Genomic DNA, 22495 nt, shown 5'->3' with positions numbered 1-22495 from the left:
GGTCAAGATGGGGCGGGGGTACCGAGGTGTCTCCCTAGAAGCGCAGGCAGGTGGTGAAGCTGAACGAGTCGGTGCCAAAGATGGCAGCAAGCTCGGCGAGGCTTGCTCGAGGGCGGATTGTGTTTCCTTCGGCAAGACGGTTCAATTAGCTCAAGACACGACCATTATAAAGTCAACAACAGCCTCGTCTCACCAGCAAGGGGCTATTGAATGTAACAGAATAGCGTCAGATGCCTCGACTGGTGGGGTGAAGAAGAAGAAGAAAAAAATAGGCAAGACAAGACGCAGAGACAGGAATAGAGTGGGATGTCAGAAGGCTGTGACCGACCCCAAAACTTTCCCCACCAACCTTTGGACCGAACAGCCAAAATTTTCTGCCCTTAGAGACTTATCGATAGGTAGTCGGATTGTGGCCTGTGGTTGGACGACGCGCAAGCGGAGGAGCCAGACTGAGTCGCGTATCCCTGCATTTTAAAACTTGAGATCTTGGGGCGCATCTAGCCCAGATCGGGATTTTGACCTCCGGCCCAGTGAATCGGGTATTTGTTATTGTTATGTCCACTAGGACCAACGTGCCGTGTGAGTCACGAGGGAGTCGAATTCACAGTGGGAAATCTAAGAGAATTTGCTTGAAGTCTGGGTCCTTCAGAATCTTGGCCGCAAACCGAGATTCGCCTGGTCCTTGCACCGACAACCAACATCAAGTGGGCGTGCGTGTAAGATGGCTGACCTTCCTGCATAGGTAAGGCATGGAATTCAATTCATGTGTATATAAAGGAGCATGAGCGCCGCTCGTTGTCAGAGCATTGACCTGATCCTGGCTCAGGCAAGCGTTCTGGCTGGTGTTGAGTCTTGATCTGTCGAAGACTTCGAGCACACCGAACACTCCAGACGTAATAATAATGTATGCTTTCCGGCTCTCGCTCCGACCCGTCCGGCCCAGAGCTTCGGATCCGGGGCTGGTGCTGACCATGGGAGGCATTGTTACACCTGGGCACATGATGATATGGTCTTCAGCAAGAGATGAGAGACTGCATGCCAGGAGATTCGTACTCCCTCTGCCCCCAACTGACATTTATAGCACATTATTGTTGGATGAGTGGGCCTGTTTGCGCAGCCCAGTAAGCGTCCTCACATGTGTGTGACCTGACTGTCTAAAGCCCCCACGGTTTGGGATTAGTACACACCACACACACGCATACGCACACACACACACCAGAAAATTTGTTCACCGCCCATACGGACTACAGTCATTCATTTGTGATGCCTCTGTTTCTTGAAGGCGGTGCTTGGGCTGACTCTTGAACATAAGAGCCTGCGTGGCAATTGTTAGTCACAACACTGCAGGCTGCGGCTCTGGTAGCACTTTGCACCACGATGGTAGAGAGCCCAACGATGTTCGTGTTTGCTTTCTCAATGAAGAGCGCTGTAGGTTCATTCCCAGGTCCATTGTGTGCCTCTACGCCAAGTCCAGCCAGCAGCTAGGGCCATGATGTCGAAACACGGAATATGAACGTACATGCAGGTGTCATCAGTTTTGTCATGCGAGGGACACCTTCACCTCATCCTGACCGACGATGTTCCCGAGCTCTACTTACAGTTAACAAGCGAAACCAATCTACTGATGATGACGGTGCATGTGATGCAACATGATGCAGGCGGCCTGTCGGTGTGGAGCTAAGGGGTTGCAATGTCGCAAGCCGCGCAGGAAGGGGGTGCGGAGCAATGAGCCCGGCAGAGCATTAGACCCATGGATGTGCGAAGATGCTTTGATTTGATAGGAAGAGCAGACAATAAGGTTACCTCGTTTGATCTCGCAAAGATGCATTGTCGAAGCACAAAGGCTCGTCGAGACCGAACTGGAACACCCGCTCAGAGAAACCTAGATACTCTCTGTGTTCATCGTTGCTCACAGGCAGGATGAAGAGACCTCCGGAAATTGAGCCCTCTGGAGTGTGCAGGCCGGCAGCCCTGGCAGGTCGACTGAGAACCTGATGTATCAGTTACAGTGTCCATCTTCAGATTAGCGAAGAACCAGAACCAGAACCAGAACCGTCCTCGCCGTCTGTCGCAAGGTTGCAGTTGCAGCCAGACAAAGAGGCACACCAAGGCCACAAGCGCACAAGTCGAACGCCCTCGCCCACGCCCACGCCCTCGATCTGGCTCACCGCCGTCCCAACCAGTAGCACGGTCGTCGTGGATGGTGTGGTGAAAACTATGCTGTTCTAGGCGGCCTGTCCAATGAGGGGGGCGGGCGAGGCATAGCTATTCATCCCATCTTGCAGCGTATCGGCCCACTCGATGGCGCCGGAGGTCATGCGTCGATCTGGGGAATGCGGCAAATATGTGGATAGATAAGGACAGTGGGATGCTGCAGTGCATGGAGCTTGCAGGCCCAGATGGGTGCGGCGTGCTGCATCATCGTCGTCGAAGGACGGCACACGGCACTGAGCCCATCTCATTCCATTAATGTTAGACAAACCACTGTCCCGATTGACCAATACTATCCACAATTCACCACCTTTGCCTAGCAGAAAACAGAGATTTCGCCCGGGCCTGGGCTCTTGTTGGAGTCGTTGAAACCTGGAACTGGGGCGCTTGCCACCTGCACCAAGTGCACCAAGTGGGACTCTGCTCGCTGCTGAGCCGCATCGCATCCCACTCTGCCAGCAGCTGCCCTGTCGTTGCCTGTCATTGCCTGTCTGCACGGCCTTTTGGCTCCTGAATCAGCTACCTCTGGGAGAGTGCTACCCAGGCATGCAGTCATCCTGGCAACCTTCCCTGGAATTACACACAGCTGCTTGCCAGGCTTGCTTGGGCTGGGGCTCCCCGTCCAACTTGAACCTCCCGGTCCCGGTCCTGACCATCGCGCTGCGCGCGCATTCCTTCCTGTCAACAATCTTTATTTGCTGCTGCTGCCGCCGCCGCCAGCTGCTCATAATTTTCCCATTGCTCCCACTGACAGAAACAATGCTGTCCTAGTACCCTCGGTCCCAGGACATAATCTTGTATGACCGATCTGCACCGCACTCGGAGCTGTTACTACGCCTTTCCCCTGGGCCAGTCGCAAGGGCAGTGAGCTTCCTCAACTTCCTCCGATACCTACCCAGCTACGGAGAGTTCCCCAGACGCAGTACTACGAGGCAGCCTACGACCCTACACCGTGACTGAGGGCTACGGTGTTTTCATGGAGTACTGATGGATCGAGCGGGCGACAACATGCCCGCCAGGAGGATCTTACCATTCACGAATCTGCTGCAGTCATTCAGGAGCAGTCGCCGTGGAGGTGATGAGACCGAGGATGAGCGCCAACCATACTCCCGAACTAGACACGCCACCGCCGATTTCACAGAAGCCGACGATGACGATGAAGACGAAGACGAAGACGAAGATGATGATAACGACGACGGCGACGACTCACCCAACGATGAGGATCACGGTGGGAGACGCCCCTCAGGCACGGTGTTGCCTCTTTTCTCCGAGTCTCACCTCGATTCCCTGCCGGTCTACAATGTCACCCATACAATCCGAATGATCGTCCAGTCTAGAACTGAGACAGCTCTGACTTGGGACCAGCTGAGGTCACCCCAGGTCTCACAGTTCCTGGTCAAGCCCATGCAGCAGCAGATCCGCACCCAACACTTTTCCAGGGCTACCATATATGCGCTCATGGCAAATTGCCTGCAGTTTGCCAAGGAGGGGCAGCTCAACCCAGGAAATGCCGGAACCAGTAGCACCAGGGCCAAGGTCTGCGAGCTGCTAGCCATAAAACTCCTGAAGGACTACACGACCAGGGAGCTCATCGATGCTCTGTCTTATGATTTCTATCCTCTGCAGGGCATGCCAGGAGCGCCTGGCGTACAGACGCCCCTGACCCCTCGAGACGGGAAGCCAAAGCAGGCTGCGGCGAGGACCTCAACCCTTGAGGTCGCCATACGTGCTTCTGCCAAGCACTTCCTAGCCCACCCACTCGTAGTACAGCAGCTTGAAGCGATATGGAACGGTGCTATCAGTTTCTATTCCTCTGCAGACAATCTGCATCGACAAAACTTGAGGGAGTCAATTGCTTCTGCAAGAGGGCGCAGTCCGCAGCGGCGAGAAAATGAGAGGACGCCTCTTCTTCGTTTCCAGAAGGGATTGGAGGCGCCCAAGGCCTCCAATCTGGATCTGCTGCCGGCCAGGCGAACAGTGTCCCTGTATGATCCGCGCAACGCGTCTTTACTCAAGCTCTCCAGACTTCGTGTGCCTCGATATAGGCAATTCTTCTCCACATGCTCTCTGGCTATCTTGATCTGTCTTTTCTTGGCAGTCCTTGTCGAGAGGTCCGACCGCATCACCAGCCTAGAGTTGGTGTTCTGGTTCTGGAGTGCTGGGTTCATGATGGACGAGCTTGTCGGTTTCACCGAGCAGGGCTTCTCGCTTTACATCATGAGCTTCTGGAATATTTTTGATCTAGGCATTCTCGTGCTATTGATCATCTACTACTGCATGCGCATCTACACGGTGTTCCTGGTCGATTCACACACTGGCGTCGACGCCTACGACGTGCTTGCTGCAAACGCGGTCTTGCTGCTACCACGGATATTCTCGGTCCTGGATCACTACCCTTACTTCTCGCAGATTCTTCTTGCCATGAGAATCATGAGTGTTGATCTGGCGGCAGTCTTCGTGTTGATTTTCATTTCATGCAGTGGCTTCTTTGTTTTCTTCCTCACAAATACCAAAGCAGATGCTGCTGAGGTAGCGTACAAGATATTCCAAATCCTCATGGGCTTCACTCCGGCGGCTTGGGATGTGTAAGTTTATTTCTTCAGAACACCTTCCTCCTCATTCAACCCTCGAGGGCCGTGGCCCGAAACAAGCGATTCAATTACTGACGAGTAACATTTAGCTGGCCCACGTACAGTTGGCTAGATAGAACGCTGATGGTGCTCTTTCTCATTATTTGCCATTTTGTAGTGGTGTAAGTCCTGTCCAGACCCTGACGTATTGATGCTCGCTGACCGAATCGACAGCACCATTCTCATCACGGTGTTGACTAACTCATTCATGTCGATTGCTTCGAACGCAAAGGAGGAACATCAGTGAGCTGCTAGCAGACGCGACATAGTGTGCCTCACCTAGCTAATGAGAATCCAGATTCCTTTTCGCGATAAATACAATCGCCATGGTCAAGGACCAGTCCTTGTTCTCCTACGTCGCTCCCGGTAACATCTTCGCCTGGATGTTGATGCCGTTTCGATACTTCATGCCTTTGCGCCATTTCGTGTGGCTGAATCGGACCATCATCAAGATAACACATTTCCCGCTCCTGTTCTGCATATTTCTGTACGAGAAGTATATTCTCTCTCCATCGATGTTCGAGCCGACAGACTTTGTCGAGCACCCGGAACGGAGTCGAGCGAGAGCTCTCTCCATGAACCCTGTGGGCAGGTCGTCCCTGTTCAGCCCCACCATCCGGATCCGAGAAGGTTCGGTAGCTGGGTTTCACCAGGATCGCGCCCTGGAGGAGGTATTCCGAAGAACGCCCGACTTCGCCTCGCTACGAACTCAGAGAATGCACGAGCGTAAGAGGACACAAAATGCCGTCAGGAACTGGATGGATCGAAACGAGACTATACCTGAATCACCAAACAACTTCTCGACTGTTGACAGCCGTGCGCAACAGGATTGGCAACGAAGGCTCAACGGAAGCAAGGAAAGAACGCCTGTTAGACTTCGACATCTTTCCGAAGTCAGGTCAATCGTGAGCGACCCGGCAGAACTCATGTCGACCTTGGATGACGGGGCGTTGGACGGTATTGACCGCAGGGATCACGTGGAACGCCGTATTCTGAAGGATCAAGATGCGGATGATGAGCTCGTCACCAATGACGAAGACGAAGATGAGGCAGCTACTGTTCCTAGTCGACGGAGTCTTACAAGATCCCGGGTCGAGGACGACGACGACGATTATTTCACGACTCCTCTCGCCACTCGATTCAACAACCGCATCATATCAACCTCTCTCGGTTCTTCGAATCGATCACCTGCACATCAGCTAGCACCACCTCCCCCGAAACGGGCAGGCATGCATAGCCGCACTTTGTCCACCAACACGATCCTCTTTAACCCACCGAAGAGTGGCCGTCTGCCGCACAAAGATGATGATTCGTCCTCAGGCCCGCATACAAAGACTCGGTCCCGGCCTCTCAGCAGCCGCCCAACGCCAGCCGAGAGCCCCGCGCCAAGATCGCCCCGACGTCCCGCCAATCTTGGCTCTTCCCGTCCCAGACCGATTATGCCGCCTCGCGACGGTATGCAAACGGCCCCACTCATCAGCCGTTTTACTGGAATGGCCGCCGACCCGCATCCTCGTCGGCCAGGGAAGACTCGTCGCATGTCTTCCTCGGATCTTCTCGACGTTCAGTCAGATCTTGCCGGAGTTGGCGCAGACGATGCATTTGGAGGCGTCCCGTCCAGCTTCGTCACGCAGATGGCCATGGCGACCGGTATGATCACACCGGGTGCCGGCCGCGGCAATGACAAGGCGCAGCGAGAACGCGACAATGATCGTGACCGGATGAGTCGCTTGGTACTGGCGAGGATGAAAACGCTTGAAGAGGGTTTCTCAGACATGGTCAAGGAAATGAAATCACTGCAGCGATCTAATACCGCGCGCAACTCAGCAAGTGAAGGCGGCTCAATTGTCTGGGATGGAGAAGGCGATGGAGTGAGGACTCCATATACGATCTTCGAGGCTGCGGAAAGGAATGGTGCCGCTGGCGGCGGCGCACGAACAGGCGGAAGAAATTCCAAGGCCAATTCGGTCGGCAAGGCCAGCGGGTCGAGACCCGGAAGTCGGAGAGGCGGTAACAAATCCAACCGCAACAGTGTGATACTGAGATCACCTGTCGAGTCGAGCTTTGGTGGCGACTACAAAGGGAAGGGCAAAGAGGTTGAATCGAGGCGCGATTACGAGGATTCTGAGTCCGATGGCGGTCCCCAGGCCGATATAGCGCGGCCGAACATCACGAGGAAGGGGAGCTCCTTTTGAGCGTTAATGGCGAGACGACTTGTCTAGAGGCGCCGGCCCATTGGAGCAACTGTACAGGAGGGCTTGCATACGAATTGGCGTTCTACAGTGTGTTTCATTCGCTTTTGTTTTTCCCACCCGCATACTGCAGGCTGTTCTGGATTCAAGATTTTGGCGTGCATAGAGAGATAATGCTGTTCGGCGTGGTCAAGGGAGTGGGAAATGGCGTTCTATTTTCTTTTCAGCTCTCGCATGTTGGGATCGCATTGTCTTCTTTTCTTCTCTGAGTTGAGCTCATCCTGTATGATTTTGTCTGTTTGGCATTTGAAGGCGATCCCGGCATTTAGGGCGCAGAGAAACGAGGAATTGTAATGCATTGTGCTTTTCTTGTTTGTTCATTCATTCCATTCTATGCAGCGTAATATGCAGCACGCCATCTGGTGATATCAGTGCCTGGCCCGTGACCTGTTGCCTTCCTTGGCCCGATTGAAACGCCCATTCCCTCGATGAATGATCGTATGTGTATGTATATGCAACACGCCAATGATGTTTTGAAATTCCTCGAACCATACGTTTCGGCTCATACACAACACCGATCAGCCCACCCTCGGGCTCATGCTAGACAATCTGCTGTCTATGAATAGGCACCTCTTGCCTTGGGGTTGACGTCCATGTGCCATACCTTCAGACATATCTTCATCTCATATTTTTAACTCTTTGCTGAGGAGCGGTGTGGCTCCTAGCTTGTCCTCTTTTGAGCGCGATCCTATATTCAACTCCCTGTTGTCTCTAGATACCCCCGCCAGACCTGTCGACAGAGACGTAGTAGTTGGGGTCCCTGGTCGCCCTCTGGGCCTTCTCATTCCTCGCCAGGTTGTCGGACTGGTATTTGATGCCAAGCGCCACGCCGGCGGCCGTCAGGGCGAAGATGGCGAGGCGGGGATGGCGAGAGCTGAGCGTGTGGGCGGTCTTGTTAGTTGTATATTTACTTTCCTGTTCTTGTTCTTCTATCTTGTTTACAACACCGTTGGCACGGGTGCAGTAGGACCAATGTCGGTGAGAGGTAGGCCAGGCTGCCAGGGACGTCCTGCGGCTGTACTTACGGAAAGGCGCGGGTAGCGCTGCGGTGCATGTTGTTCCTGGCGTGATCCATGATTCTATTTTGCTTCTGGGTAGTGGAGAAAAAGGCAGACCTGGCAGGTATGTGAGGGATAGTGGACGTCGTGATGGTCGAGCGTGTTGAACGTCCGGCCTCGTGCTCCTGGCTATGCTTGGTATCTAGGTAGCAAAGCTGAGGTGTGAATGTTTACTGAGAAGAGAGAAGGACAGTGGCGTGCAACAACTGAAGTCGAAGCGGCCTATTCCGATGTCCCAAGGGGGAAACGGTCTGGGGCTATATAACCATAAAGGTACGATTTTTGTTGGGGAAGTGGGGACTGGGGAGAGCTTGACGTTAGACACGCGACATATTTCCATTCCCGGACCCATCATTGTCGTAATGACCTCTCCTGATTCTCGTGCTGATATGCGGGGAGGACTTGAGATGGAGCTGCCCATGGATCCCTGTCATGGGTACCACTCGAGCCTTGTAGCACGCAGCCTACTTACTCTGCTACTCTGCGAGGGTGTCTCTTTCCCCGCTGCGCTTCTATGGCCCTGAGCAATAGCTTGGTTTCAAATCGTCCCGTTGTTTGTAGGAACTAAGAGCACGTACTGGCGTGCTGCATTGGGAGCCAGCACGGTGGCGAGACTGACGTCCATGTCTCCAGAAATACTGTTGATCGGTCAGTCTCAGGACTGCTTGTTTACCTCCCTATGACCGGGAAGATCCGTGGAGAATTAAGTTTGGGGCATCTGAGAGCTTAGCTGCTTTTCACGAAACCTTGGGGGATTAAATACTGGTAGTCCATCTACAACATACCTCTGGAGTACATGGTGTGGTTAGACAGAACATATCTTTTCTTCTGTTCTAAAGGTCCATCTTCTTATTTGAAGACCAGTGGAATTTGGAGCCTCAACCACAGAGCTCCCAAGCCAATAGTTTACCTGCTGCAGAGGAACAGCTCTATGAGGGGCTTCAATATGCGAGCCAGGGAGCAAAGAGGGTGGGGCGTGTTGTGGGGCTCGCATCCGATAGGACCCGATAAGTTGCCGAGTCTAACCCCGTCAAGCCCGTCCGCGTCTACGTCTACGTCCCCAACTCTGTCTGCCTGTTCGCACCCATAGGCTGGCACCTATGGGCCATTTTGAATCATATCACATCAACTTACAAAAGCTTCAATTAATACACGTATTCTTCTCAAACTCCTAGATATCTGTATTCTTAAGACCATCCATCCTGACCCTCAGTTTTAATATCGATCGGCAGCTGCCGGTGTACTCGAATGAAAATAACTTTGAGGCTAGCACTCGCAGTTGACAGCCCATGCTCGTGGGAGCAGTACCGGGCATTTGGTTGGACCGAACAAGGTTGATCTTATGCTCCCGTTGATTGGGAGGTTTCACCCTCATGTGACTCTCTCAGTCCATTTGCTTGGTAGTACCAACATGCGCTGCTGCGGCACGGCTCACCACCTTGGTTGGCCTCCTGCCTCTGCCCATCACCTCGATGGCACATGCGCCGTACCGATTGACTGCCCACCATCCATTCCATGCTGTGCAAGCTGCTCTAGCGTGGGGCAGTGAGCTGCTGCCTTCGGTCCCACCAGTCAGCCTCACTGACCACCTCACAATATCACTGCCTCTGTCCTGGTCTGGGAGCCTTACAAAATCACATTGTGTCTGAGAAAGCAACGGCTCAGAATATTGATACGAACCCTCCATATCATTAGACACATCTTTGTATTGTCAACGGCTCAGTCTCGCACCCTCTGCAGCACCTTGGAGAACCTCCCAAGTTACTCAGATACCGCCTCTCCCAGTCACTATCAACTCTGCGTACAGGCCATCCCAGAGGTCCACTCATGATATGGAAGCTGGTAAGACATTTGCTCTCAAGACTGCGTAATCTCACTGTTTAATTCCGCTCCTCCTGTCTGGGTCGCTGGCTTCGTTTGTCCAAGTATGTCTCATTGTCTGTGAATGTGCAAGCCAAAGCCTGGTCAGTGTTTGGCCCTCTCTCTGGGACAACGCTGCGTTTCATTCTGACAAGAAAATGGAAACTGATGCCTAAGGCTGAGGAAGCTCTCCCATCAAGCAAACATCTTCACTTCGCTTCTTCTTCTCAGTTGCTATAGTTGCACAGCTTCCCCTCCAGCTGCCCACAGACTAATCCATCACACTTCACTCAATCCCCCCACAAACAATCTCTCCTGTGCAATTTTCTCACATTACAGACTCCAGTTACTGAGCCTTTACCATAACAAGAAGGCGAACGGTGCCAAGCAGCAGACAACATGGTATGTCTATGTGTGACTGTCCATTTGCTTTGTTGCCACTCAGTTCGCTGACCTCTAAACAACAGGATCCCTCCACTTATCTCTCTAGAGCTGTGGACCCGTTTCAGCTCGACCAGGCGTTACAGAACTCGCATCTCACGTTCGTAGACGAGGAGCTTCAGCGCAACCTTGTTGCTAAGCAGGCTCACAACAGCGACCTGTACAAGACTCAGCAGCAGTTGCAGGGCAATGAAAAGGGTGATGTGCTCGTGTTGGTTTCCTTTCCCGCCTTTGAACCGCATCACAGCTGTCAGAAGTCCGAGTTTGACACAGCTCGAGTCATCTTGACCCGTGATCAGATTCTCGCGACAGGTTCTGCAAAGCTAGAGGAGCGTCTCAACAGCGAGTCTCACCAGCGCCGGGCCAAGAGAGCTGCTGAGAGAGCTCCTGTAGCTTTGCCACAAGGCGTCACTCACATTCTGGACCTGTCACCCTCGGTCGAGGAGGATGATTACACCATTGCGCTGCAACTGCTCTCGTTGACTCCAGGCATCAAGTTCTGGTACCGTGCTGCAGCTTTTGGTGCGTCCATTGAGGCTGTTGCAGGACACGATGACGTTTGCCGCTGCAAAGAGAGCTACGATACAGCTTATCCGATCCCAACACCACCGTTCTCGATCGAGGGATCAAAGCCTCTCGATGGATTGCATGTCGCAGCGTTTCTTCTTGACACGGAGACCTGGCCTGTGGATGATCACCGCGATATCGACGACTTCTCCCAAGTCCGTCAGGGTGCGAATGTCTTGAGACTGTTTCGATCGCTTGCCAACAATGACCTGCAGATCGACTCTGCGCCTCGAAGTAAGTGTGAACTATCGTCGTCCCCACCCCAGCCTAGATTAGCAGATGCTAATGCGAGATCAAGTGTGGACGCTCGTGGGGCTTTTCAGCATGTTCAACATGACCAACTACGACCTGCTAGTAAGTATGACATCGCTATTTGCCGATCGAAAAGCCCCTGACAAGTACACAGCGCGATCATGTTGTCACGTGGTTCAACGCTGGCAACAACTACCTTTTTGTTGAAGTTCTGCCAGAAGAGACACTGCGTATCGCCAGCATCATCAAGGCACCTGTCCTTGCTTTTGCCGCTTTCCGAATTCTGGTCAACGAGCGCGCACTGGTCATCGCTGGCGGCCATGTCCGTGGTGAACAGGCCCGGAAGAACACCACCATCTTCGGTCGGCGCAGCTCGGGCTGTCTTTCCGGTACTGAGCAGACGGACTTCATTATGCGTATGGTGGAGCACGCCGGTGTTGCCATGGCGGAGCGATATAGGAAAGCGATCGATGACCTCTTTGACCCTAATGCTTTGGGTCTCTTGGGTGTTCCCGAGTGGAACCAGCTCATCATGCTGGGCAAGGTGATTCCCAAGACTGAAGGGTTCACCAACCGCCTTCTCAGCACCTACAACGCGCTTTTGGAAAAGATTCGGGCCATCTTCCTCAGGGCAGTCACGAGATGTGTCGACGGAGCTGTCATAGATCCACCAGGCGTTACCTCCCGAGAGTTATTCAGGAGTCCTGCGACAAGATCCAGGATGGACATGTGCGAGATCGGGCTTTCTTACCTGGTCCCCAAGGAACAGCTGGCAACTTCGCAGTCCTTTTCCACTGTCTATGCTGGTCTGAACAAGTATCAACGCGCTTTGTGCCCTCTCGTCTGGCTTGAAATGCGCGACTTGGCCATCATAGACCTCACTGGCATAGGTGATGCCTATGACGCTGCCGCTGCCTTTTCTAGGGAATTTAAGAACGCTAAGAGAAACAACATTGTCTTCCCCGGTTCTTATCCCGAAGTCTTTGATGAACACGACTCGGGCTTCTACGTTGACCTTTTCGAGCACATCATTGAGCGAGTGTCAAACTACGCTGCGAAATTTGGCCAGCGGCCAGACAGCGAGTTTGGCTACAACATAACGCAATACTTGGTCCTTGGTCTCGACGAGAAGGAGATGGACTACTTCAGATTCGAGGACGAGTCGTTGTACGAGCCCGAGATCCCCGAGGCTGTGCTCGGCCCCACCGGGCCAGGCCCCAGCTTCCACACGGGCATCACCGTGCCTAGCGTGTCGGACTCCGTCGCGGAGGGTATGGATGACCTAGCTCTTCGTTCTGACGATGGCACAAGCACCGTCATCGGATCTGTCGTCGTCCAGGACGGCATCTCCACCGTCTTCGGCCGCAACCGGGTCCTGACGCCGTCCGAGACCCTCGCATCGGAGCGCTTCACTGATGAGGCGGCGAGCGCGGACTTTGCTGAGGCCGAGTTCGTGCTGCCTGCTGCCCACCAACCGCAGGCGCGTGCCGTGGCTCAGTACGTTGAGGGCTCCCAGGACGGCACCGATGATAGCTTGCCGGACGGCGGTCTTACCGACGATGAGTCCGACTTGTCGATCTTGGACGGCGACGATGATGACGAGGAGGATGACATGGAAATCATCACGCATGATGATGCCGACGCGGCGGGCCAGCGGGCCCAAGATGGTCGAGATGGTCGCTGAATGTTCGGGTCTGCGACTCGTTTTCAAGCACAGTGCGGACGGCAGACCAACACACAAAAGACATCGCAGGGGGGCACGAGCGCCAGCAGAAATATCCATATGAGCAACTAGCGTATTGGGCGTTCTGTCAAGCTGCGGTGCTTTCACAGGAGACTTATTTCTTTCATGGTGGTGGTTCCCAGTATGGGAATGGCTGGACCCACCAACAGTCAGCACCCACTCAACGACTTACGCGATTTTCATTATGAAGGATGGCACGACTTGATGATTCGGTGGGATGCCAACGTATGTACAGATGATACCAAAAGGCCGCTCGGCGGCCATCGAGCGTCGAAATCATATTGATCTGGTAGATGGGATAGGAAGAGACTTGCTGAATACGTTACTTTGTCTCTACAAGACCACTGAAAAGCGAGTTCCATAAGTTCATCTTGACATGTTCTAGTTTGCGATTCGCACATGTGTGGGTTTTCTGTAGCCTCTGCACTCATTGAAAGAGTACACGATGAAGTCACTGGCAAATATTTGGTATCCTCACGAGCTGCACGGGGCTCAGGATTAACATACTGCGCTCACTGGAGAGCCACTCATTTACTCCCTCATTTACTCGAGTTTTACAATCTGATACTGGCGAGGACAGACTGAATTTACTGGGAGCTCTGGACTTGGGCGTTGCAAATGTATTACTCTCTGGTGCTCCCAAGCAAGCCTCCAATTCCAACGTCAGGTAAAAACGCTGAAGTCGCCTCCTTCCTGCCTTACACACCTATTTTTTGGTATTGTCTGATCGCCTTCCAAAGAACCTCGTCATCCCCTGAAACCCCAAAGAAGAGAAATCTGCATTGCCCCCATCCATTAAGCAGTGCGACTCCGTCCCCTGCTCTCACCACCATCCTCAGCGGCGAAGTCAGCGGCGGCAGCGGAATCGTTGCCAGTCTGCAGAGCACCGCTCATCATGCACTCAGGCGCATCCTTCTCGTCGCACCGGACTGTATCGTGCTCAGAGGAGCCGCAGGTGGAGCAGCCGCCGCGCATGACACTGTCGAGGGTGTCGTGGACGGAGTAGCTGGTGTTGGTGTTCATGCCACCCTTGGTCTTGGGGTCCTCGGTGGGCTTGGACACGTTCGAGTTGTTGTTGGTCGAAGCGCCAGCGGCGGAGCCGCTGATGGAGCTGGGGTCGTTTTCTTTGTTGTCCGCCATGGCTTGCTTGTACAAGGTCAAACTTTGTGATTGGGAGGAGTTGGGTGCGGTCTTTGTGCTGTGATCCCCTGAAGGACGAGTTGGTTCTTGTGTGGGATCGATAGCGCGATAGCGGGGAGCTTCGTTAACAGCGCGACGCGTCTTCGTTTGGTGACTGAAGAAATATGAGCGATGGCGAACGAGATATAGCTTCAGACGATGGTTGTCTTTGTACGGACCTGTGGTTCAATAGGGATGCACGATGAAGCTTGTCCGTGGACGCTTCACTGAAACAGGGGTTCTGGTGAACACAAAGCGTGAGCTCAAAGATGGAGTTGCTGCCATCGAGATTGATTTTATATTGCAAGTGAGAGCTGCCCCAGCCAGATGCTAGTGGGTAGCAATAGAGAGCTTCCGTCTGATCAGCACTCGATCAAGCCAACTGAACCTGTGGTTGGGGTGCCGAAATTTTCGTCTAACAACTTGGTGGCCCTGGATACACTGAAAAGCCCATAGAACTCATCATGAATGACTTTTTGTGCTGCAATGTTCGTTTGTTGGATGGTTGTGAATGCATTAAAGCAGATAGCCATCCCATGTGGTCTCTGGTACATAGACCATCTACCCCCTGTTCAATGTGTTGCCACTGCCTTTCGGGTTTGCCTCCACATATTCGTCCCATGCTCGCGCCTTCATCGTTTCTGCATCTGCTTTCTCGATGTTGTCTTCATCTGGCTCGGGTTGCCTCCCACTTGCCTCCCCACCTCCTTCAATTATGCCACCTCGCCGCCTTTCCTCATCGAGGTACTCGTCGATGCTCATTGTTGGCAGATTATGTCCAGGCCTGAACACCTGCTTGGCCAGATCTTGCCTGGTCCCCACGATTGTGAACGGCTGTATAGGCTTGCCCTCCTTGCTCAGCAGTGGTCCGTTGAAGCTCTGTAACCTCTTGAACGGCCTGTCAAGCCTGTCTGAATAGCCCTCATGCCTGAGATCCTCGCGCCGCCGTCTTTCGTCATCCTCGACTGTGGTGGCCTGGGGAAGTAAAGGCGTGGGTGCCTGAGCCAGAATCTCCGCCTCACGGTTCAACGACTCTAGGGATTGGAAGGCCATGTGGATACAGAGGCCGAGGTTCGCAAGATGGACCTGCCGGACTATCTCCTCGTCTCCTCCCAGGCCGTCTTCTTCATCCGGGTCGCCATATGATGGGTTCCTCCTCAGATACGCAAGCTTCTGCTTGAGGGCTTGCTCGGCCTTGAAATTTGCGATCTTAGCGTTGCGGCGGATTGCTGGGTCGGACGAGGGGGTTGTGGAGAATGAGGACGGCTCTTCGCTATAGGTTTCGAGCATTTTTGAGTACTGGGGCTCCAGAAGGCTGTAGCTGTCTATTATGTAGAGGAAGCGCTCATAGCAGTGTCGAGCCTTTTCGAGAACGGTCTTGCGGCCAGTAGGCGAAGTGGTGGGGACCTTTTGAATGAGCTCTGCGAGGTGGTAGTGCACCAGCAAATAGGGCAGATCGGTTGTGGACAGGTCCTCCAGGGACTCGTTGGGACTGAACATGCGCAGCTGGCTGATGAGCTCCAAGCATTCGGTGTACTCGTCTATTGCGTTGGAAAGGACGTCACGATAGCTGGGGTCTGTGACCTCGAAGGCGCCCTCGAGGGCCAGTCGCCGCTCTTCGGCTTGGGCAAAGACTGACTTGAGAGACTTCGTGTCTTCCATCTTGGCGGCACCGCTGTAGGCTGGCTGGGTGGACAGAAATTGCATAAACTCCGGGTCAGACTTGCAGATGGGGATGTTGGACAGGTGCAAGGAGACGGCGAGACACGACCTTGGGGCGTGTGTGAGTTGGGTACTTATATTCAAGTGGCGTATAGGTCCCTTGGGCTGGATTTTTGGGGTATCGCAAAGCAGCTCTCGCAGAAGCTTAGGCTCGCCTAGCCCCTCGTACCTGCAATGGCGGCACATGGGGCTTGAACTGCCTTATCTTATCGGACGGTGAGGGAGCCAGGGGGCAAGGGGAGCCAGGCCCAGGGGAGCCCAGCCCTTGCGGGGTAGCTGCAAGATCTGGACGGGGGAGGGGGTCGCCTGTGGAGTGGAGCTCTGGACCCTTGAAAGCCGAGACCGTCCCTGCACGTCAGAAAGCTTGGGTAACGGTCGATGTAGCTAGAGCCTGTCTCAAACGCACATGTGGGTGCACCCATGTGGCCATGGATCGTGCCTTCCAGACCGGGAATTCCAACGTTCCCTCAGCTCCCCATGTCTGAGGGCACCAGATAGAGAGCGCCTGGTAGTGAGAGATGGTAGTCCATGAGCCTCGAAGCATGCTGTCTGCTCGTCGAGAGGCAGGAATTCAAAACCTTGAATTAGCCAACAATTCCCAATGGTTTGCATGTGCATCTGCAGATACAGCTTAATCGTCTTGTGTTTGCTGGTCAGTCAGCCCATCTCTGGTCTCCTAAGCAGACCGAGTTGAGAAGACCAACGTCTTCTTGATCCTACAACCACGCAGTCTAATTATCTGACAGTTCTTTCCTTCTCGCTCACTCTTTCTGCTTATTTCTCCGTCACTCGATCCCCCCTCCCCCCCGCAACAACAACAACACCCATACACACACTTTTCCCTTCTCTCCCTGCCCGCTCTCATATGGCCCAGTTCTCACCAGTAAACTGACCCATCCTCACCCCATCTTTGTTTACCCCAAACAGCAGCCACTTGAATAGATCTCGTTGACGAACCTGATCTCGCAGCAAACCCCCTTTCTCACGCTCATCTACTCTAACCCTTTCCCATTTCCGTGAATACATCTTCAATTTTGCAATCACAGCCCGTCATGGGCGACAAGGACAAGATGGCCTTGGACACAGACCCTCGCACGGGTGACTTCATACACAGAAACTTGACAATTCTGCAGAATGATGCCTCTGTTGCCAGCAAAGCTGGCGTTCATGGAAAGACTGCCCCCTTGCCTAGTCATGAAAATCCTGTCGAGTCCGCTAGTACTGACAACCCTGAGATCGATGCTGAAGCAGACGACGATAGTGACAATGAGTTGGCAAACCGAAGCGAGGACGAGAGTGCAGGCCGCTTGGTCCAGAACGAGCCCCGCAAGCCCCGTAAGATCAGCCAGAAGAAGAAGATCGAGCAAGCAAATTTCGGTGCTTGGCTGGAGAATAACAAGAACAGGCTATCTAAGAAGCCTGAGAGCCGTGTCGCAGAAAAGGATCAGTCCATCGGATATCTTGTCAAGAGTTGGGAGGGTGAAAAGATTATCAACAATCCTCGTGACTACCAGATGGAGCTGTTTGAGAGGGCCAAAGAGAAGAACACAATTGCTGTTCTAGACACCGGTAAGCCGCAAGGTCTCCATGTATCGCGGTTGTCTGAACATATCAGACGGCTGACTACATTGGGACAGGATCTGGAAAGACCCTAATCGCGGTGCTGCTCCTCCAGTACGTGATAGAAAAAGAGCTGGAGGACCGCAAGAGAGGCCTCCCCCGGAGGCTATCCTTCTTCCTTGTTGACAAGGTTGCTCTCGCCTATCAGCAGCATGCAGTTCTCGATTGCAACCTTGCCCATTCTGTGGCCGCCTTCTCCGGAGACTCCGTGCGATCCTTGTGGAACAAGTCCTTCTGGGAGCAGAAATTCACAGAGCACGAAGTCATAGTGTGCACAGCCGAGATATTGAACAAATGTCTTCAGTTTGGTTATATCCGGATCGACCAGATCAACCTTCTGATTTTCGACGAGGCTCACCATACCAAGAAGAATCACCCCTACGCCCGCATCATCAAAGACTATTATGCTGCCCAAGAGGGAACTACTGCTCGACTCCCCCGTATTTTCGGAATGACTGCGTCGCCTGTCGGTGCACAGGTGGACGTCCGTCTGGCAGCAATGGAGCTCGAAGGCCTGTTGCACAGCCAGATCGCGACCACAGCAGATCCAAAGGCCCTACAAACAACTGTTTCAAAACCCAAAAAAGAGGATCTGGCAATATATCCTCACCTGATTCAGCCACCAGAGACAGAGCTCACTGCAAAGCTGAGGGCAGCAGTTGGCAGCAATAAATATCTCTCGAAAGCGTTCGCCTTTTCGAAGTTCGCTTCAAGGGAGCTTGGAACTTGGTTTGCAGACAGAAACTGGCAGCTTGTCTTACAAGACGATGAGTTGTCTAAGCTCGAAGCAAGGACCGAGCGGGGCTTTGTCAACAACATGGCTTCGGCCGACGCGGTGGACAAGCACAAGAAAGGCATCCAGACTGCTCGACAGCTGATCCAGAAGCATCATTTCAAGGAACCGGAGGAGTTCCTGTTGTCGTCAAAAGTCCACGTTCTTCTCAGGCTTTTGAAAGACCACTTCAACGGTGCGGAGGACAAAGTTCGATGTATAGTCTTTGTCGAACAGCGGTGGACAGCCAAGCTTTTGACGGACCTGCTTCAGCAAGAAGGCATCGTCAGGATCCCCGGGCTCAAAGTTGGAGTTCTGATGGGCGCGAATCAAGAAGACAATTACTCGTCGACGTCTTTCCGCCAGCAGCTTATGACAATTCTTAATTTCAGGGATGGTGAGCTCAATTGCATCTTTGCAACTTCAGTCGCTGAGGAGGGCCTGGATATTCCGGACTGCAACCTGATAATTCGCTTTGACCTCTACAAGACGATGATACAGTACATACAGTCACGAGGTCGAGCTAGGCAGGCTGAATCTACGTACGTCCACATGATTGAGGAGGGCAATGGTGATCATCGTCGAAGAATCTACCAGAACACCACAAACGAGAACCTCTTGCGCAAATTCTGCAGCTCCCTACCAGACGACAGGCAGCTCAAAGGCAGCGACTTCGACATGGACTACTATCTCCGAAAAGAGCGAGATCAACTCCAGCACACTATTCAGTCTAGCGGAGCAAAGATCACGTACAAGAATAGCATGTCGATTCTTGGGGACTTTCTCAATTCGCTTCAACACCAAGAAGACTTCACAATGGACATGGGAATTGTGGCTGATTATCATATCATGCCGACCCAAGGAGGCTTCGTCTGTGAATTGATAATGCCAACCGCCTCCCCAGTGTCCGGCGCAACAGGAAGGATTCACTCGACAAAGCAGGTCGCCAAGTGCTCCGCAGCGTTTGAAGTATGCCTCAAGCTGAGCTCAAGCAAATTTATCGATGAACATTTGCGTTCAAGATTTGTCGAGAGACGCAACGTGATGGCAAATGCGCGCCTAGCGGTATCCTCGAAGAAGCAGGCAAAATACGACATGCGACTGAAACCAAAGCTGTGGGATGAGCTCGGCCCGGTTCAGGAATTGTACGCGACTGTGCTGATTCTTGCGAGGCCCAATGCCCTAGAGCGCCCATCCCGGCCTCTTCTGTTCCTAACGAGGACAAAGCTACCCCAGATCAAACCGGTCCCTCTGTACTTCGGGCAGCCCGGATCAAAGGCAACGTCTTCAAATGTCGCTTGCCAAGTTTTGAATATTCCTATCACAACATCGGAAGAAGACTTACAGCTCTTCACCAGATTCACTTTGAAGGTCTTTGTTGATCTTTTCAACAAGAAATACGTGGCGGATAAGGAGAGCATGCCATACTTTTTCGCTCCCACGACGGAGAACCATCAGTTCACGTTCTCGGAGCTCCCTGATCTACGTGAGGTCATCGATTGGTGCCTTTTGCGCCAAGTGCTGAGCACTGATGCATTGCCATACACGGGCCAGGAGCCAGAGAGCTTTTTCATGGACAAATTTATTGTCGATCCCCACGATGGTTCCCGCAGATTCTGGCTGCGTGGGATTCGCAAGGATCTAACACCCCGAAGCCCAGTTCCAGATGACGTTGAGCATGTTCCAGGATACCGACAGTGGAAGCGTGGCGAGGTCACTCACGACATTTTGAATTGGAGTGTCACCTCTTGGAAGGCCACCCGCGAAGCTCGAGGAATGACATGGATGGAGGACCAGCCTGTCGTTGTGGGCAAATATGTGTCACTGCGCCGAGATTTCCTCTCCGAGATGGAAGAAAATCCCAAGAATCCGTTCTGTTACTTCATCCTCGAACCACTGAGAATTTCGCCAGTAAGTTTCACAGTCTTTCTCCGAATCCATGATCTAACATGCAACAGCTTCCTGTGGATGTGGTTGCCATGGCCTACCTCATTCCGTCTGTAATCCACCGGATCGAGCAAAATCTCATCGCCTTAGACGCGTGCAAGATGCTCCAGCTTGATATTCATCCGGATCTTGCCCTCGAGGCACTCACTAAAGACAGTGAGAACTCATCTGAAGATGACGGAAGAGATTCAATGGAGGCCTTTGAACCTGTCAACATCCAGCCGGGGATGGGCAACAATTACGAACGACTCGAGTTCTTAGGTGACTCGTTCTTGAAGCTGGCGACGACAATTTCTCTCTTTACGCTTATACCAAACAAAGATGAGTTCGACTATCACGTCGAGCGGATGATCATGATCTGCAACCAGAATCTCTTTGGAGTTGCGCGCAGTGACTGGTTGAAGTTGGAAGAATACATCCGGTCCAAGGCTTTCTCACGTGCGACCTGGTATCCCAACTTAAGCCTAGAGTTCGGGAAGAAGCACCAGAGTACCTTGAAAAACATGGATTCTCACAGCCTTGCTGATAAGTCAATTGCCGACGTCTGTGAGGCCCTCATTGGCGCCGCATACATGAGCACTCGCAAAGACAACGACTACACATTGGCAATTCAAGCAGTGACTCGGCTTACGAACCACAAACATCATCCCATGATGAAGTGGGAGGAATACTACGCTGCATACAAGAAGCCGAACTGGCAAACTACCGCCGCCAGCGCTGTTGAGCTGGATATGGCCAAGAAGATTGAGGAAGCCACAAAATACAAGTTCAAATATCCCCGTCTGCTCCGGTCTGCTTTTGTACACCCCTCGCGTCCTTACTCTTTTGACAAGGTACCAAGTTATCAACGTTTGGAATTCCTGGGCGATGCCCTGCTGGATATGGTCTGTGTTGACTTTCTTTTCCATATCGCGCCAGACAAGGGCCCACAGTGGTTGACGGAACACAAGATGGCCATGGTATCGAATCAGTTTTTCGGCTGCCTTGCAGTGGAGTTAGGTTTCCACAAATTCCTCCTGCATAACGGGGTTCTCGGCTCGTCAATTCTAGAATATGTGACTGTCATCAATGAGGCACGCCGCGTTGCCGAGGACGCAGCCGAGGCAGCGGGCAAGCCTCGCTCGCATTTTTCTCGCGATTACTGGATCGAGGCCCGACAGCCTCCCAAGTGCATTCCAGATATCCTTGAGGCGTATGTCGGCGCGATATTCGTCGACTCTGAGTATGACTACAGAACGGTTCAGCGCTTCTTCAATGACCATTTCAAGCCATACTTCCTGGATATGCGGATCTACGACACCTTCGCCAACAAGCACCCCGTGACCTTCTGCACACAATTCATTTACGAAGAGTTTGGCTGCCACGCTTACGGATTACACTCGGAGGAGACGAAGATGATGGACAACGAGGGCACTTGGACCGGCTCCACCAAAGTTGCGGCCGGCATCCTTATTCATGGGCGGGTGGTGGACGGCGCGGTTCGAGAGAGTGGGCGATATGCAAAAGTGGCTGCTGCCAGACTGGCGGTGCAAAAGCTGAAGAGATTGACGAAAGAGAAATTCTTGGAAGAATTTGCGTGCGATTGCAAGCCCGGTGAGGCGGCCACTGACATCGCTGAAAGTGCAACGGCGATTTGAGTCAGTAGGTCTCAGAGAGATTGGCAACGACCACCCATTGCTAGGAGAGAGTGAACGTCTGCGGACATTTGAAAAGAGATGGAGACACATTCCATCAAATATTCAGCAATGAAAGCCTGGCACAAAGAGCTCTTACTTTTTGAGAGAATCACGAGGCGATGAGTGAGTCGCCTATGAATAGGCGGATTCGTGGCAATCGCCACAAATAACTATGTAATAAGTTTTGTCATGAGCACGAGAAGATAGTGGCTATGAAAGATAGATAATGTATTATTTATATGGTAGTCCCCTGTTCTCCTTGCATGTTGCAAAATGATCGCTGTGTTATTGAACAGCCAGGTGAAAACAGGGACGCCATTCCACTGAACTGCACGGTAAGTCAAACCGAACCTGAGATCGAGAAGCCCGCAAAAGACAAAGACCATGTAGAAGCAGCAGACAACATTTCAGAATTGCATGAAATGCATATTGATTAGGCGAAAAAGCTCGGTAATTCATTCATGCTGATCCATATCGTACACTAGCAGGTCGGCTATGACAAATGCTATACAAAAATAGGCGACATAGACATAGGAAACAAATGGTGTGTGACACAAGTAAGGG

General features: G+C 52.7%; 6 protein-coding genes across 6 annotated transcripts; 3 read left to right on the top strand and 3 right to left on the bottom strand.

Moving 5' to 3' along the window:
* Positions 1-3219: 3219 nt before the first annotated feature.
* Positions 3220-7036, top strand: J7T55_014452 (uncharacterized protein; the record flags this gene model as incomplete). The annotated part of the gene is made up of 3 exons (XM_053142451.1): positions 3220-4796; positions 5016-5084; positions 5140-7036. 3 exons carry the CDS (start codon positions 3220-3222, stop codon positions 7034-7036), a joined length of 3543 nt encoding a protein of 1180 aa, XP_052994641.1.
* A 768-nt stretch (positions 7037-7804) lies between these two features.
* On the bottom strand, positions 7805-8168 carry J7T55_014451 (uncharacterized protein; the record flags this gene model as incomplete). Its single annotated transcript, XM_053142449.1, has 2 exons — positions 7805-7967; positions 8119-8168. 2 exons carry the CDS (start codon positions 8166-8168, stop codon positions 7805-7807), a joined length of 213 nt encoding a protein of 70 aa, XP_052994640.1.
* Positions 8169-10410: 2242 nt separating this feature from the next.
* On the top strand, positions 10411-12955 carry J7T55_014450 (uncharacterized protein; the record flags this gene model as incomplete). Its single annotated transcript, XM_053142448.1, has 4 exons — positions 10411-10413; positions 10479-11253; positions 11318-11373; positions 11426-12955. 4 exons carry the CDS (start codon positions 10411-10413, stop codon positions 12953-12955), a joined length of 2364 nt encoding a protein of 787 aa, XP_052994639.1.
* Positions 12956-13810: 855 nt separating this feature from the next.
* Positions 13811-14155, bottom strand: J7T55_014449 (uncharacterized protein; the record flags this gene model as incomplete). Its single annotated transcript, XM_053142447.1, has 1 exon — positions 13811-14155. One exon carries the CDS (start codon positions 14153-14155, stop codon positions 13811-13813), a length of 345 nt encoding a protein of 114 aa, XP_052994638.1.
* Positions 14156-14755: 600 nt separating this feature from the next.
* J7T55_014448 (tap42-hypothetical protein) lies at positions 14756-15856 on the bottom strand (the record flags this gene model as incomplete). The annotated part of the gene is made up of 1 exon (XM_053142446.1): positions 14756-15856. One exon carries the CDS (start codon positions 15854-15856, stop codon positions 14756-14758), a length of 1101 nt encoding a protein of 366 aa, XP_052994637.1.
* Positions 15857-16968: 1112 nt separating this feature from the next.
* Positions 16969-21892, top strand: J7T55_014447 (uncharacterized protein; the record flags this gene model as incomplete). The annotated part of the gene is made up of 3 exons (XM_053142445.1): positions 16969-17485; positions 17554-20219; positions 20267-21892. The coding sequence occupies 3 exons, from the start codon at positions 16969-16971 to the stop codon at positions 21890-21892; spliced, it is 4809 nt and encodes a 1602-aa protein (XP_052994636.1).
* Between the last annotated feature and the right edge of the window lie 603 nt (positions 21893-22495).

Source organism: Diaporthe amygdali, assembly GCF_026229845.1.
Source record: "Diaporthe amygdali strain CAA958 chromosome Unknown NODE_11_length_1138210_cov_64_948100, whole genome shotgun sequence".
NCBI classification, from domain to species: domain Eukaryota; kingdom Fungi; phylum Ascomycota; class Sordariomycetes; order Diaporthales; family Diaporthaceae; genus Diaporthe; species Diaporthe amygdali.
This window is presented reverse-complemented; position numbering and strand designations above follow the sequence as displayed.